Genomic DNA, 18014 nt, shown 5'->3' with positions numbered 1-18014 from the left:
GCATTCTGTAACAGTTGATAGTAACATAGCATATATAACATTTAGAGTTTGTGAATTTATGGTTGTGATTTTAGGGTTGTAAATTTATGGTTGTGACGTAGGATTAGTTGTGATTCCAATATCCGGAAACAAGTTTTAGGCTAAAATTTAAAAAATTTTGAAAGGTTGTGCTAATATTTGAGACAAAATGGTAGTTCGTATTATTTGGTTGGAATAATCCAAAACGACGTCGCATAAAGAAGGCCACGCTGGCGCTGACGAGACAATCCGGCGAGCCACGTCGGATTTCAGATGCCGGAAATGGGACCTGGGCTAATAATTAAAAAGATTGAAAAGGTTGGGCTAACAATTGAGACAATTTGTAGTAGTGGCTTAAATCGCAAAAAACGCTAAAAGTGGTGCTATTTAATAGAAATATCCCAAAAGTTTATTGTTCTTTTTTATAACAAAAGGTTTCAATAATCATTTTATAAGAAAAATTTGTTTAGTATTTTTTCTGTAATTTCAGAAAAGACTAGTGAACTATAGAGTTTAATATCCTAATAAATACTTTTAAAATCATTTGTTAGCCTTGTAATGATGTTAGCTTGGTACTTCAATACTATCTTAATTAAATTAATTTCAGATGGTTCATGTTTGGGGTTTAGTTACTTGAACATGAAAACAAATAATGTAGCTCGTGTTTTGGCTAGGAAGACAGTAATTCAAACAGAGGTTAATATGCTGATGGGACGATAGTTGTCCGATGGACACTTTTATGCTCAAATATAATTGATCGTTAACAATAGATTAAGAGTTAATTGAGAATTGATATAATGTATTCTGTCCCATGCTCCTTTTATAGTATTTTTGTGAGGGCAATACCTAGCAGTGTCCGAATAGGATTAGAATTCTTGTATCGAAGTAGATGTTATTCAAGAGGATTCTCCAAGATGTCTTCTAAATGGTCCAAGTCTTTTAAATAATACTAGGACCTTCTAAATTGACATAGTGTTGTATTTGGATAAGGAGTCTATGTTTGGATAAGATAAAATCTTATATGATTTGTGCTGATTATTCAGAGTGATGCTTTTCCAAATCCTATAAGGTTCGTTCTTGATTTGGCGAATTCTAAGAGGTTCGCCTGCGGATCCCTTAGGAATTCACCTGTTTGATTACTAAGTTGATCTCTTGTAATTTGTTAGGTTTCAGATGTATGGATCCAATATGGACCGATATGTTCGGTTTCCATCAAAAGGAAATTACACCCACCACCACCACCAAAATGCTAAATAATCTCAACAATACAGTGCGGTTCACTTTTTTGCAAAAATACAATACAATATTAGAGTGTTTAAAATCTAACATTTTTTTCTTTTAATTTTGCTTATACTTTTCTTCGTTAATACAGGTCGTCAAGCATTCTTCTCCACCGTCCTAATTGACATCTAAATATGCTCAACTTATCAAAATATATCTCTGAATCTAAAGCATAGAGGCACTGTCTTAATTAGTTACCAATTTAATTACGTCTTTGAATTTAAAGTAGAGAGCCACGATCGACGATAAGAGATTGAGCTCAAAATCGTTGTCGTTGACACTAACGCTTGTTGGATCCACAACTCTCAGTTTCACTGTTTTATTGTTCTCTAACTTTTTAAATGTGGAATTTTTTTGTTACAGTTATGATTTTGAAGCAGGTTTAGCTATTTTAGAAATGTGTGTTATGTTAGGAAGGAGATGTTAGCTTCAATTTCAATATTTAACTTCTGCACATATAGTGTTTGATGAAAAGTCTGAGAGATTTTTGTACTGGTTATGTACTCAACTTTATACTTAGAATACAATTGAATAATTATAGTTTTAAGATGAAGAAGATGAAGAGGATAAAAGAGTGGCGAGTTGAAAATTCAATAGTTATAATTTTTAGAGCTCTAAAGATAATCTTAATTAATTCAAGTCATGTTAGTATGAGACCTAATTGTGGAAATTGGCTAATTATATAAACTAAATTATCTTTTAAAATTGGCTACGGCAGCACTGGTTTTGTCGATTGGTGGTACTAGTTTTGTCGATCGATGGTGAAGGCGATTACGGCGGGTTTTTGGTTCCAAAAATTTAGAGTTAATTCCATGTTTTCTTCCAGTTTGATAGATATTTGTCTAAAAATTCCTTCCATCAATTCATATACAACTTTCATTGCAATAATTTCCAATTTAAAGACCACAAACTATATATTTTCGGTTTTGGTGTAAGCACTCAATTTCTTATGAAATTAATTAGTTTTTGTTGTGAAAATTTATTTTAATTTGTCTTATTCTTAATTTGTCTTTTTGTGTTATTTTAAAACAACATAAATCCCACATGGGAAGTGTAGAGCTTCAATAATGAGTTTATAAGGGTTTATGCAATATAGGCTTATAAATGTGTTGAGGGGGAAGCAATTGGCCCTCTCCGGAGTAGACTTGTGGGTTGGGGTTCGGGATGAAAGTCAAGTGGGCTTGTCCGAGACTTGACCAAACTTTTTGCAGCCTGTTATAATTTTATTTATTAATTAATAATAAAGCCTTATATGAGAAGGCCCTATTTTATCATATGTAAAATTAATTTTGGTCTAACCCTAAAAATCTAGAACAAATCTTGACTGAGTTTAATTAAAACGTTTTTAATTAATTAACCACGTTTTCAATTAAAGATCCTCCACTACTAGAAAACAGGTAATTTGCGACGGACTGAAAATCCGTCGCTAAAAGTGCAAAATTGCGACGGATTTAGCGACAGACAAATCATCCGTCGCTAAACCGCCAAAAAACTTGGCGGGAGAGTCCCCGCCAACTTAGCGACGGATTACCCGTCACTATCTCGTCGCTAATTTGGCGGGGTTTTGTAGGGAATTGTTACTGCCTAAAAACTTAGCGACGGATTAATAAATCCGTCGCCAAATGCTGTAATTTCAAAACGCAGCGTTTAAAGCAGCAAATTTAGCGACGGATATGTACAATCCGTCGCAAATATGCTGCTTCAAACGCTACGTTTCATTTAATTTGATTTTAGCGATGGAATTTATATATCCGTCGCTAAAATCGAATTAAATGAAACGCAGCGAACCCTTCTTCTTCCTTCTTCTTCCTTTTTTTCTGTTTCCGCCGTTTTCATTTTTTCTCTTTCCGGCGATTTCCCTTCTTCTCCGCAGCCCCTTCTTCTCCGATTTCCCTCCATTCTCCGCCGCCCTTTCCTCTTCTTCTTCGCTGCCGTCTGTTCTTCGCTGTCGTTCTGTTCTTCGTTGCCGTCAACCGTTCTCTCCGCCGTTCGTCTGCCGTCACCGTTCTCTCAGCCATTCGCCGCCGTTCTTGCCGGCCACCACTCAGGTAAGGGTTTTATTTTTTTGTCATTCTTTTATTGTTTAATTATTTAATAAATATATATAATTATTTTTTAAAAAACAGTCCCGCCCGCCGCCACTGCCTCCGGTAAGCGTCCCGCTGTTGCCTCCGGTGAGATCCGCTGCTGGCTCCGGTCAGTCCCGCTGCTGCCTGAGGTAAGTTTTTTAATTTTTTTATTATTAATTATTGTATTAATTAGAGATTAGGGTTAATTTAAATTAGGGTTAATTTAAATTAGGGTTAATTTAAATTAGGGTTAATTTTCTGTTTTTAAAAATATATTAAATTAGTTTAGATTTAGGTTAATCAAATTGTAATTGTATAATTAGTTTAATTAATTTAGCTTAGGATTAGTTTTTTTAATTAATTACGGTTATCTATCTATTTTTTTTAAATTATATAAATTTTTTTGGGTTAGGTTAATTAAATTATATTTGAATTAGTTTAATTTAATTAGTTTAGGGTTAGTTTTATTTATTAGGGTTAATTATCTATTTTTGTAGTAAAATATATTAAATTTTTTTAGGGTCTAGGTTAATTAAATTATATTTGAATTTGTTTAATTTGTATTAATAATGTTGAATTAGTAAATGTATAACTTATAATAATCATTTGTTTATAATTATTGTTTATTTGTTAATTAGTTGATTAAATTAGGCTAATTAGTGTAATTAACGTTATAAATATAATTTGTGATGTAATTGGATTGTATTTTTGGATTGTGGTATGAAATTTGCTTGCAGGACTTCCCTGAAAAATGGGTAATGCTCATTTTTAAGGGAAGTGCTGCCGAATTTTTATTAGATTTTTTTTATTATAATAATACGTGTTTTTTTAATGTGATAGGTTTGCATTCTCTGACACTCGCTGCGCATAGTGGTTCCGACTTATCTGGGCTTTTCATCTTCTCTTTGCGGTTCTGCCCTTCAACAAGTAGGTTTTATTGCTTATTTTGATTTATTTTAGTTGGAATAGATTTTATTTACAACGTTCAACCTATAAATAAATCTCGATTTTATTCCCACCGAATAAAATCGCAAACCTAGTCTTAGAGTTCCCGTCCCGTGTGTTCAAGAGATTGAACGTCACAGGATTGTACAGTTTGTACAGTTTGCAAAACTGGTCCTCCCGTAACTCGATCACGAAAAAACATATATGTCTAGTAGCGGTAGAAAAATATTTGGTTGTTTTCCAGCGTTTGTTCTCCGGGTGGATGTATAGTATATGTTTTGTAACGCTTATTCCTCGCGGAATATATAATTAGCGTTACAGCGCATATACTAAATATCGCACGGAAGGAGAACGACGCCAGAAGGCTGCCGAATATTTTTCTCCGTTGCTAGGCATATATCGTGGCCGAGTTAAGGGGAGCCAGTTTTGCGAATGGGATAGGTCCACACCTTTAAAGGAGGGTCTGCGACTGGCTCGGGAACAGCAGGCTGCGAACATGGCCCAGATGATACGCGAGGAGATTGCCAGGATGATTCCTAACCTTCCGGCAGAGTATCGGCCACAGCGCCCACCTATCCCACCAGACGATGACGACACACCAGCTTTGTAGTGTCGTGTTAGTTTATTTTATTACAAACATATAATACGGTTTTTTTTATATTCTGACATTTATATGTATACTCTTATATATATATATAATATATATATATATATATATATATATATTTATTTGTCAGTTTTAATTGATTGTAATTCATAATTGAATTGTTTTACTGTATTTAAAACGACAGGGGAAAACGGCAAAAAAATAGCGTAAAAATGCCGAAAAATTATGAAATTTGCGACGGACTTTGGGATTTGCGACGGATATATCCGTCGCCAATTCATCAGCTTTTGGAGACAAAAGCTGATGAATTGGCGACAGATATGGTCCGTCGCTGATTTGCGACGGATATATCCGTCGCCAATGCCTCAGCTTTTGTCTCCAACACTGAGGCAATTGGCGACGGAAAGATCCGTCGCAACATCCAAAAATTCCGTCGCCAATTTGTCTCCAAACGATATGATTTGGAGACACATTTGCGACGGAAGTTGTGGAAGTTGCGACGGACTTGTCCGTCGCTAAATTAGCCACGGACACGTTGGTCGCAAAGTTTGTTTGCGACCAAATATGTTGCGACGGACACAATCCGTCGCAAATCCGTCGCAAAGGTAGTTTTGCGACGGATTTGAGGGCTTTAGCGACGGATATTTCCGTCGCTAAAGCCCTGTTTTTTTGTAGTGCTCCACTAACTGATTTCGTTTTTTTTTTAACTTAACCTCATTTACGTCCTCATTCATTTGCTTGCTAATTACGAATTTAAAATCGAAATGAGATCATGGCTGGATTAGGGGGATACGAACTGGTATTAAATATTTTTCGCTGCTACTTCTGATCTTACTTTTGAATAAGTAGAAGGTTTAGTTGTATCCTGTGGTATACGCAAATACTGCGAAATATACTTTAGGTCAGTAAAACATTTCACGTCTTAAAGCTTAAACACTCTGTTCATTTCTTTAAATTAGACAACAATTTTTATATTAATACATTCATTATGTTAGCTACTCCAAATCAGTCAATTACTCATAAGAACTTAGACGAATAGTCCAAGTCATAAATATACAATATTGCAATATGAGAGTATTACATTATATTCTTCTCTTTCTATTAAAATTATATATAAAAAAATATAAAGTTCACGATCATACTTTAAGGTCAACTATATGTGATGATTGTTATGAATAGGGAGAACCTTTTCAACACCAACTTTTCATAAACTTCGCATAAATGGCTATATATCCTCTCAACACTCTAACCTTTATTTTGCAGGTTAACCCGTCGAAAGGACCGACTCCATCACTAAACAAAGTCTTTCGTTTATGAATAATAAAGCCTCTAAAGTCTTAAACCCTAGAAACTCACTTACAGAAATGCACAAAACACAAAGCTAAAACAGCTGATTTACAAATTGTTGGCAACGGAATACCATATTTTCCTTTTCCAAACAACCCCTTAAAAAATGGCCATAAAAATATCACCACAATCACACTACACAAAATCTCGCCAACCTGTGACCCCAAAACCCTAGCGCCACCACCGCACAAACCCAAACCTAGCGCACTCAACTCTACAAACAAAACTGTAGTTGCAGGCACAAAAATGGGCGACCCATCAAATGTAAACCTACCAACATCATCACTAGCATCATCATCAGTAGCCTGATCTTTCTGAGTAACTTCGAAAACAGTCTCTGACAAGCCAAGAATCTTCAACACGACACTTAAAACTCCAAACAACCATGAACTTACACTGATTATCCTCGACATCCTAAGTTTATTCCACCACGAAAGAACCGACATTCCGTTTTGAAGATACTGCAAAATGGTGTATAAACAGTATATAATTACGAGAGCTAAGTAGCCATAAATGGGCGGCTCGTTGAATTTGGGCAAGAAATTGGAGTTAGAGACGAGACAATAAGCAGGTAAAAGCATATAGCAGAGTTCAGGAATGGAACGTAAACCCCAGAGGAGGATCCACAAATAGGCCAAACATTGCCGGAGTTGCAGTTTGGCGGTGACGGCTGAGATAATTGGGTTGTTTTTGCTGACCAGGATTTCGAGTAAACCGGTTGCCCATCGTTTTTGTTGGGTCATTGACGATGGTCCGGTTGATGGCGAACAGCCAAGAAAAGCTGGAGTTTGTGGAGTGCAAAATGCAGATTTCCAACCTTTTGAATGAATGTTAAGACCTGTCAGGACATCTTCTGTTGTGGATCCATATCGCCAACCAATCTGATATATACATGCAATTAGCCATAGTTATTGAAATTGTTTCAACTTTGGTATTAAAATGAAATCTAAGTTATATTTTTATACTTTTTTATAGCAATTAAATTTAATTTAAAATAAAATTTTCCAGCTACCTTAGTTGTAAAAAACTCTTACAACCATTGACATGATACTTGTTGGATGGCCTCTTTCAATATATTTAATATATCTATAAAGTTATATTTTTAGTTTTTATATTTTACATAAAACATGTCCACACAATTTATGGCTTTATTTTTTTAGACGGTAGTGTTGCATATAATAAAATGATAGTTTGAATGAAATTAAAAAATAAAATTAACAAAGATTATTAAATTAGTTAACTAAAAATAATTTTTTATAAGTTCAGCTACTAAAAACTTTTATTAATAATTTTTTTATATTAATATATTTTTTTAGATAAACATATATTTCTTCCATTTTTATTTTTTAAAATTATAGTAATTAAGTTATACTTAAATGATTTTAGATAATTGTTATAATTGTAAATTAAAATTTAGACTATATTATTATTAATATATGAGTTAATTTTCATTAATTTAATTTTTCATTCATGATAAAATGTTAAATAAAATTATAGTTTTGGAGTATTATTTGAAAAAATAAAATTAATCTAAATAATTAAAATATAACTTCTAATAAAATATAAGAACTAAAATAATAACCTTATAGATATATTAAATGTGTTAAAAGAGGACAATCAACAAGTTTCATTTTAATGGTTGTAGGAGTTTTCTACAACCAACGTTATAGGAAAATTTTATTCTTAAATCTAATATACATTTTTTAATCTTACATTTTTAATTATAAATATTTTAATTATTGATTTTTTTAAAAAAAATTCGACCAAAATAAATTTTACAAGTATCGGCCAAGCAATCACATGGGAATTTATGTATAAACTCAGAATTTTTTCCATGCAGGTGCTATTATAAAAATTGTTATTAATTAAGTGGCTAAATAGTCATTAATCCAAAAAAATTGGTCTATGGATTATGTAACAAAGTTTGAGGGCATACCTCTGCTCCCCATGCAGTACCGTACTCATAGCCACAGCCAGCAACTTCATTTGCAGCCTCCACCAAATTAAAGTTTGAGGGCATACCTCTATCTTTTTCTTCTAATGCTTCAGCTGCTGATGTTTTAAACTCCATTGATTTCCCAAATAGCTTTACCAGTTCCACGTCTGCTAGATTACCTGGTATCACCAAGAAATATCAAATGAAAACATGCATACAATGATTTAGTCCAAAGCAGATGACATGTTATATTTATTTTATCACTTTTCAACTAAGTTGCACGGAAACGGAAACGGAAACTGAAACGGAAACGGAAACCGCGAAACGGATTTTTCCAAAATATAGGAAACGGAAACGTGGGGGAAAACGTGTAAATAGTAAAAATATAGGGATATATTTATAAATATTAAAAGCTTTATTTTCATATAAATAAACTATTATAACAATTGATAAGATAAATTATTCGAATATCTAACAAATATAACATATCATTAAATTCCATAATAAAAAAGTCTATGATTTGAATATAACAAATATAACATATCAGTATTCCAATATTATAAAGTCTATGGATGATTGATTAGATACTTAACCTTTTTTAGGGTTTTCTTTAATTGTTTAAGAATTTTTTTTATATAGGAAATGGGAAACTAGGAAACGAGTTTCCAACTTTTAGTATTTACAGAAACGGGCCCGAAACGTTTCCGAAGAGTTTCTGAGAGTTTCGGAAACGGAAACGTTTCCGAAACGGGAAAACTCACCCCACATAAGGTTTCCGTGCATCCTAGCTTTTCGATATGATATAACGACCGATTAACGTGGTGATTACATTACATCGGTATTTTGTCAAAAAAAAACATTACATCGGTATTTCAGTAGCCTTTTAACGTGGTGATTACATAATGATATATCTTTAAATAATACTATTACATCGGTCACTTATCGTCATTTGATCGATGCAGCGCCTTACATAACAATAAATTATTGGCAAAATGATTTAATATTTTTGATCAAAATAATAAATGTATCTTTTAAAAATAATTATAACAATATGATCATTCAATTATGCGACCTGTGAATATACTATTCTCAAGGCTAATAATCACCCATGGCCCCTGATTTTAAGGGTACCTTAAGACAAACCCCCTGATAAAAAAACGACCAGTAAACCCCTTTATCTTTGTGACACCGCTCGCTAAACCCTTTTTGGATGAAAATACCCCTGACACCGTCTTTTTTGATCAATTAATATTTTTTTTGAAAAAAAGAATTGGCGGCGCCACGTCAGCTGCCACGTCACCAAACTACCCTAAAAAATTAACACCCCCAAAATACCCCTAAAATACTCAACCCAATCTAAAACAACCCAATCAAATCTAACTCAATGAAATCCAACTAAATTTACAGCGACGGAATAAATAAAAATTGCGACGGATTTAAAAAAATTAGCGACGGATTTAGCGACGGATTTAAATCCGTCGCTAATTTTAAAAAAAAATAATTTTTTAATTAAAATTATAAAATTAAATATTATTTAAACAATCACCCACAGCCACTCACCCACCCGCTATACACCACACACTATCAACCACCCGCAAATTTTGCAAATTTCTCAACTTCCCAGAAGGTCACCCATCCTTTACATTGCTCCCACCAAATCCTCTTTAACCTTGTAGTTCCCTTGCGCGTGACTCCATCTTATATAGCTCAGATGTTTGTGTTATATCTATGTACATTATATTTAAATATAACTGAAAGTAATAAAAAGTTACTCACACAATTTACTTCCGTATTTTAAAATAATTATTTTTCATATTAATTATTTTTAAATAAATAATTAATAAATTATTTTTTTAATAAAAACAACAAATTATTACTATTAAACTTTACTCCCGTATTCAAAGAAAAATATTTTTTCCTAGATAATTATTTTGTTAATAAATAATTTTTTTTAATAAATAATTTTTTTTAATAAATAATTTTTTTAATAAATAATTATTCTTTTAATAATTAATTATTCTTTTAATAAATAATTATTCTTTTAATAATTAATTATTTTTTTAATAAATAATTATTTTTTAATTATTATTTTAATAAATTTTCATATAATTAATATTATTTTAAATAATATATAATAAAAACAATATTTTTTAATAAAAGTAAGCATTTAGCGACGGATTACAATCCGTTGATAAAAGTGACACATTTAGCGACGGATTACAAAATCCGTCCTAAATGTGTTACATTTAGCGACGGATTTCAAATCCGTCGCTAAATGGGTAAAACAATTTGGCGGGATTCAGTGACGGAATTTCCGTCGCTAATCCAATTTTTTTTAGGATTTAGCTTCTAAATTAAATTAAGGGTATTTTGAGTGTTTGAAATTTTTAAGGTATTTCGCTGACGTGGCGCCGTCAGTGTTTTTTTTTTAAGAATGACAGTTGACTGAAAAAAACGGCGCCGGGGGTATTTTCGTCATATTTCGGGTTTAGGATGTTTAGGTGGCGCCGCCACAAAGATCAGGGGGTTTACTGATCGTTTTTTTTATCAGGAGGTTTGTCGTAAGAAACCTCTAAAGTCAGGGGCCATGGGTGATTATTAGCCTACTCTCAATTTAAATCAATTATTTTCATGATTTATTTTTATAGTTGAAGATTTAATTTTTAATTCCATAAATGATTATATTACAAAGTTGATCTACAGTTTCATATTAGGAAGGTTTTTTTCGCATTTTAAAAATGAGTGTCATGTGCTCAAAAATAGATTTAATTAACAAATCACAAAAAAGTATTTATTATTTTGATCAAATATATGAATATAAAAAATTATAATGCATGTACTATTGGATAATGTAGTTACTGATTGCCACATCAACTTTTTTTTTATCAAAATTTTTAAAAATATTTTGACTAAAATACAAAATAGTTTTGAAGCTGAGCTTACCACAAACTGGAGTGAGATTTTTGGGTTGATTTTCTAAATCTGGAGGACTCAAACCATAAATTACTTTTCTTCTGTGAAAACATCCAGTTCCTCCATAGAATGGTCCTTGCACTCCTGCTATTCCACGCCCCATGTACTACTCCACAAAATATATAAAATTAAGGACTTATTTGCATATAATTTACTTGAATGGGATATATAAGTAAGATTTGGAAAGTATATTAGGTACCTCATACAAAACAAATAAACTATTTCCAAAAGGATCATCCTTGAGTTCATCATAGAACATTTGTGGAAACTGTACAAATGCAAACGATTCAGAGCCTAGCAAGAAACACAGTGCATGACGAACTATCTGTGGATCATTGGCATACATGTCGCAGTCTACATTTAACATCAACGGCGCGTTTGTCATCAATCCTGACACTCTCGTCTGTTTGGAATTACGAAAAACAGTTATCATCGTTTCATTTATAATATTTGATAACTGAACTTCAATGTTACACCAACATAAAGTTATTATATTAATTTTGGTTTAAATTGTTAGCAACTTTTTGTTGATTTAAAATAAAAATTTAGTGACCAAATCTTCCTTTATAGGATGATCAATTTAAATGAATTAATAAAATTAAGAAGGAATTATTAATTTTTTCAAAATTAAGGAGAAAAAAATAATAATCCGGACCTAAATTTATGGGGATAAAAGTAATTAACCCTAAATTACTGAAAGTAAATTGAATAGGGTTAATTATTTTTATCTCCATAATTTAAGTCCATATATATATATATATATATATATATATATATATATATATATATATATATATATATATATATATATATATATATATATATATATATTCTTCTATTCATCAAAAAAAATATTCTTTTGAGGTAAAAACTAGTTTTGAAGTAGAGGTTAATTAGTATTTTATATAATTGAAAAAACTTACAAGCACATTCATAGCACCAGCTTTGTAGTGATGTGGATACTTTGGTCTCTTTTCTCTTGAAACATAGATTAAATGAGGTAACCCAACTGAAGAAACACTTTCCTTATTCTCCCATATCACCTGTCCAACAATTTTTTCATCAATAATCAACAAATTACCAGTCGTTTTAAAAATATAGTATTTGATTTTATATTTCAATTTGATACTATAACTTTTAATTGATATCAAAATGGTACCATAAGTTTCAGTTTTATATTTCAAATTAAAGTACTTCAAAGTTTTCAGATCAAAATATAGGCTTAATTACTTAAAAAACCCTCACCTTTAATTTTGTTTTCGTTTATACCCTGATCTAGGAAAATTGTCACAAATACTCATGACCTTGTCTTTATGTTTCACCTCTACCCCAAATTTCAAAAAAAAGATGATTTATTGAAAATAACTAAATATAAGGGTTATTTTATACCTTTTTCTAATAAAAAAATTGCAAACAAATACTTCATCTATAAAAACGCTCAAATAAGTCCTAAAATTAAAAACCGCTAATATTATTATTTTCAAAAAAAAATTCAATTTTTGTATAATTAATAACATTGACGTGTAATTAGAATATATACTAAAAATGAAGGACTATTTTAAACTTTTTTTCAAATGAAAAGAGGTAAATTTAATACCTCGAGGGTAGAGGCGAAACATAAAGACAAGGTCATGAGTATATGTGACAATTTTCCTAGGTCAAGGTATAAACGAAAAAAAAAGTTAAAGGTGAGGGTTTTTTAAGTAATTAAGCCCAAAATATATAAGTAGTTATCGTAATTGATAGTAAGATGTCATGTTCGATGGGACCGGCATAACAAATGATGTGGTATTATATTATAAAATTCTATAATCCAACATATCAAAATATATATTTATATATATGGTCTAATGGTGTTGAAAGGTTTTTCTTTCCAAAATTTATCAAAACATTTTAAAAGTTATAAAATTATTCTAATTTGGCCAGTTCTCTAGTGTCTATTTAACTTGATAATCTAACGTAAAATAATAAAATCTTAATGAACAAAAATTTCCTGCAACCCATGTTGTAGGTAACTCCTGCTACTCTATACGTGATAGGCTGATGTTTATTGAATGCATAGCATGATAAAGAGTAATTTTACTCCTCATATTTAGTATAAGTTCTATATTAGATATTTAGACTATTGTATTTTAATTTTGTCTTTTAAGTGATATATTCTGTTAATATTTTCTCATAAATAAAAAATTAAATTAAATTTTTTTAGCTCAAATATCAATAAAAATAAAATTATTCTATATTTTAATAATATAAAATGCATTATCCTAATCACATCAAAATAAATTATATATATAATTCTAATTAAGTTTACCATCTTAAAAAATACAAAATATTTCTTTATTTAAAATAGGGTTAATTACATATAAAATCACCACCTTTACACGAATTTTCAAAAATAACACGACCTTTAAAACGTGTCAATTCAGGGCATCACCTTTCATTTCTTTTCAAAAATAGCATGTGCACGTTTTTTGATAAAATTTTGCTGACTTGGACACCCAGTGAGAGTGCCACGTGTCACGCCACGTCAGCAAAAATGCCACTAAAAATGTGCCCGTGTTATTTTTGAAAAGAAATGAAAGGTGGTGCCCTGAATTGCCACGTTTTAAAGGTCGTGTTATTTTTGCAATTTCGTGTAAAGGTGGTGATTTTATATGTAATTAACCCTTTAAAATAATATAAGAACTGAAGAGAAAAAATATTAGATACAATTGTTTAATCAAACTAGAAAATATAAAAAGCGCAAAATAGTCTAAATAATTAAATTATAGCATGTAATATAACATAGAAATAAAAAAAATATAGTGTTTTTTTATCAGATTTGATATATTAAGATGGAACAACATTGGTCTATTTTCAACTGCCACATGTACAATAGCATGCCTTCGGACAACTAATATTACAAGATAATTTTGTACATATATAATAGTCTAAATATTTGATATAGAACTCACAATAAATTTGAGGAGTAAAATTACTCTTTATCATGTTATGTATTTAGTAAACAGCAGCCTATCTATATTAGCCACGTATACAATAGCAGGAGTTTCCTACAACATGGATTGCAGGAAATTTTTGTTCAATTTTAATTTAATCATACCTCATGGTTTTCAATCGACAACTCTTCTTTTTGCCAATTTGTTTTTTTTAGAAAAATTACACAATTAATTGCCACTTATGCACAACTAAATTAATTCGGAAAAATATACAGTGAATTAGTCAAATTGAAATAGATATACAATTTTTAAAAAGTTATGACATTTTTTTAAAATTAAAATATTTAGAGTTTTAACACCATATATATATATATATATATATATATATATATACATATATATATATATATATATATATACATATATATATATATATATACATATATATACATATATATATATATACATATATATATATATATATATATATATATATATATACATATATATATATATATATGCATATATGTGGCAAATATTTGGTACCATTCAATCGTTCTATTTATTCACCAAACATTAGTAGAAGGAGAAATTGGATTTAATCTAACCTTGATAATTGTCGGATGATTTCTGCGGTCAATATTGGAGAAAATATTAAAATCAGCAGTTTTACTGTCCAATGGAATAAACTTTAGGGATGCATCTTTAATTTTGCGGCTAAACTTTTCGTACTCATCCTATTACAAAGAGACAAAGTAAATTAATGTTTTAGCAAAGTTGAAAAGACATGATCAATCAAAACATGAGGCAGTTGTATATAGAAATATCCAAATTTTAGATTATTTTGATTTGATGATCAAATTTCAATTTATCTTTTATGATACAATTTTTATTTTATTTCATAAAGATTTTTTTTTACTAAAGTTTAATTTCTTTCTTTATTTGGGTAACTAAATTTCCTTTTTGATGAATAAGATTAAAATTTAAAGAAAAAATAACAAACTAAAAGTTTGGTAATCAAATTGTAAAAAAATGAAAGTCTAGGTACTCATAAAATCAATAAAAGAAAAGGGTTTACTACTAAAATTTAATTTTAGGATCAAGTAAATCCTCAATATTCGGAAAGGTTCAGATAATGCCTCCAACGTCTTGAAAAATAAACAACCAGACCTCTCAATTTCGACAACCAGACCCCCAACGTCTCATTTATAAGTCAAAATGAGGGAATGATTGTTCACTTTTTAAAATATTGTAGGCATATTTGAAATTTTTTCGAACGTTAAAGACTTACTTGATCTTAAAATCAAACCTTAAGGGTATAAATGACCCTTTTTTCCAATCAATAATCCATCAGAACTGACTTAACAAAACATTAAACTTGGACTGACCTTGATGATTCTCCAATCTTGTTGGAACTCCAATGAATTGGGACTAGATAAGTGTACCGAGTCATTATTGGTGAAGTATCTAAAGGGAGCTCTAACTTGAATATTATATTTCTTACAAAATGGAACCCAAATTTTAGCAAACTTTGATGTTTCGACAAGAGAATAATATGTAATAGATGAACAACCGTCGTCTGAAACATAGCATGCTAATTTATCCACCGGATAATCAACGGCTAATAAAGATAATACTGTATTCATAGTCACTATCGCCGGTTCTAGCGCCGGATCTGCAGTCGTCACAAACATATCCACCCGCGGAAGAAGCTCTTCCGCCCTTCATTTTAAGAAAAACCGGACAAGTAATCGAATTAGTTGAAATATATTTTTGAAATATATTGTAACATCAATTGTCATTCTATAATACATATACGACAACATAACAGCTGACGCGACAGTATATTTTAAGAATATATATACTTCTGTTGATTACCACATCAGTCTAATTTAGTGAAAAAAATATTAAAGTTATTTTTTAAAGAATAAATATTTGTACTAAACAAAAAGCAATGAAATACAAAGAGTTCGGTCGGAACATTCAAACCCAAAAATTAATATCAGACATAAGATTTAACTATCTGGCTAGACTAACTTATAAACATTTATATTCGCCGATCTTCTAGAAGAAAAAAATGGAACTATAGAAAAACAGGTTAAATGCTTTTACAAATACTGACCAATAAACTTTTTACAGATTTTACAATCGTTTTAGTTTTATATTTTGATAATCCAAATTTGTTTTTTCTTTACTATAAGCAATTCCGATAATTAAATGCTTATATGTGGCAAGAAAAACATTAGGTGCCTCATAATTTTCCGCGAGTCACATAGTCGATAATTCACCTATATTCACTAAATAACCTCCCATTGTTGGAAAAATATTGGATTACCAAAATATTAAAAATAAAACAACGGTAATGGAAGTGAAAAAGTCTATAGTTCATAAACCATAAAAGAAGTTTAATCCATTAAAAAACTGTCCCTACAATCTAACATATGAAAATACTTTTCAACTAAAACAAATTTAAAAGCTTATAAAAGTAGGGAATTAATTTGAAATATACATCAATAGGATATATATTTACTCCATAAAAGTCTCAATTACTATCATGAAGATGAAGAAGAACGTTGTAGTTACCGTTGGGGAAGGCGTTCCGGGTAAGTTATGAACTTGACAGGGTTCCATTTGGAGCTGACAACGAGAACCCACAAAAAAGTAAACCAAGACTCACATAAGAGAGCAAGAAACCAAGCAAATCCATGGCTTTTTAGGGTAAGAAAACGATAAACAAGAAGAGAACACATAAGGAAGAGGATGCAAATATCTGAAGCTTTATATATTTGGTTTTTTACAGATGTTTTTTCATATAATCTTGGAGAAATTGTTTGTGCCATTGATTAAGTTAAGGAAATGAGAAGTAATGGAGGCAATATATTGTAGCAAATTAATGATACTCTTTGGTAGGGCTTTTATATAGAAGATTGTAGATTTTGTCAAATAATGGAAATTAAAAATAATTGCGGCTATTGAATTACATGGATTTTTACACTTTGATTATCATCGTTGTGTTTTTTATATTTTGATGATTTAATTTTAATTTTAAAACTTGAGTTTTTTTTTTTTGGATAATTAGGAGAAGGAGAAACACTTGTAGGAGAAATCGATCTCACGACCTTGCAGATTGCTGCATAACGCTTATACCATTTGACCTATAACTCATTGGTCCAAAACTTGAGTTATTATCGCAATTCCGGTCAGTAATTACTTATGTTGTAATGGAAAAATCGGATGCCACATAATTTCTCGTTGGCCACGTAAGCAATAATATTTCACTTGAATTAACTTAGTAATATCCCGTTGCTAAGAAAATATAATGTAAGTTGAATTATCAGATATAAAAAACAAAATGATAATTGTTTAAGTGTACAGTCTATATAATTAAGTAATTGTATTCATAAAAAAAAAAGTAATTGTAACAAATGTTTAACCTCAAGTAATTTTTCAATTTAAAATTTGAAGGAATTGGGTGAAATTCTAACTATAATTTTATTTATTTTTAATATATTTTATTGCAAATATTTATTAAATTTGCAACATAAAAAATATAAATTTATTCAAAAAAAATATAATGAATTAAAAAAGAGTTGTTGTCAATCATCGAAATTTAAATATTTCAATCACAAATACTCTGAATATACATCAATAAATCAATTCATTCAAAATATTCAAGTGTTAGATGAAGTATAGATGGCCATTTGTTTTAAGTGTGGCATAGAATTACGTAAGTGTTTGTGTAGCATAAACTAAGACGTGAGGATATAAACAGAACAACAGCTGAACTTCTGTGACCTTTACTTCAAAATCCATATCGATAAGTTTTGGCTATATTATATTGGCTTTTCTCAATTAATATATATATATAATATTGTTGATATATAAGAAAAAGAAGACAATTA

General features: G+C 30.3%; 1 protein-coding gene across 1 annotated transcript; it reads right to left on the bottom strand.

Moving 5' to 3' along the window:
- Positions 1-6150: 6150 nt before the first annotated feature.
- Positions 6151-17004, bottom strand: LOC126656130 (cellulose synthase-like protein B3). Its single transcript, XM_050350613.2, has 8 exons — positions 16696-17004; positions 15501-15834; positions 14721-14849; positions 12100-12219; positions 11376-11579; positions 11147-11282; positions 8204-8382; positions 6151-7148 (listed from the first exon to the last, which is right to left on the bottom strand). The coding sequence occupies exons 1-8, from the start codon at positions 16950-16952 to the stop codon at positions 6273-6275; spliced, it is 2235 nt and encodes a 744-aa protein (XP_050206570.1). The 5' UTR covers positions 16953-17004; the 3' UTR covers positions 6151-6272.
- Between the last annotated feature and the right edge of the window lie 1010 nt (positions 17005-18014).

The sequence above is a fragment of the Mercurialis annua genome, linkage group LG7, assembly GCF_937616625.2.
Source record: "Mercurialis annua linkage group LG7, ddMerAnnu1.2, whole genome shotgun sequence".
NCBI classification, from domain to species: Eukaryota; Viridiplantae; Streptophyta; class Magnoliopsida; order Malpighiales; family Euphorbiaceae; genus Mercurialis; species Mercurialis annua.
Note: the sequence above shows the minus strand (reverse complement) of the source record. Positions and strands in the feature narration are given on the sequence as shown.

Coding starts and splice junctions, on each gene's coding strand:
- LOC126656130 (XM_050350613.2), bottom strand. CDS start 16,952: ATGGCACAAACAATTTCTCCAAGATTATATGAAAAAACATCTGTAAAA. Junction 8,383..11,146: donor AAATCTCACTCCAGTTTGTG/GTAAGCTCAGCT, acceptor TGGTGATACCAG/GTAATCTAGCAGACGTGGAA. Junction 7,149..8,203: donor GTACTGCATGGGGAGCAGAG/GTATGCCCTCAA, acceptor TGTATATATCAG/ATTGGTTGGCGATATGGATC.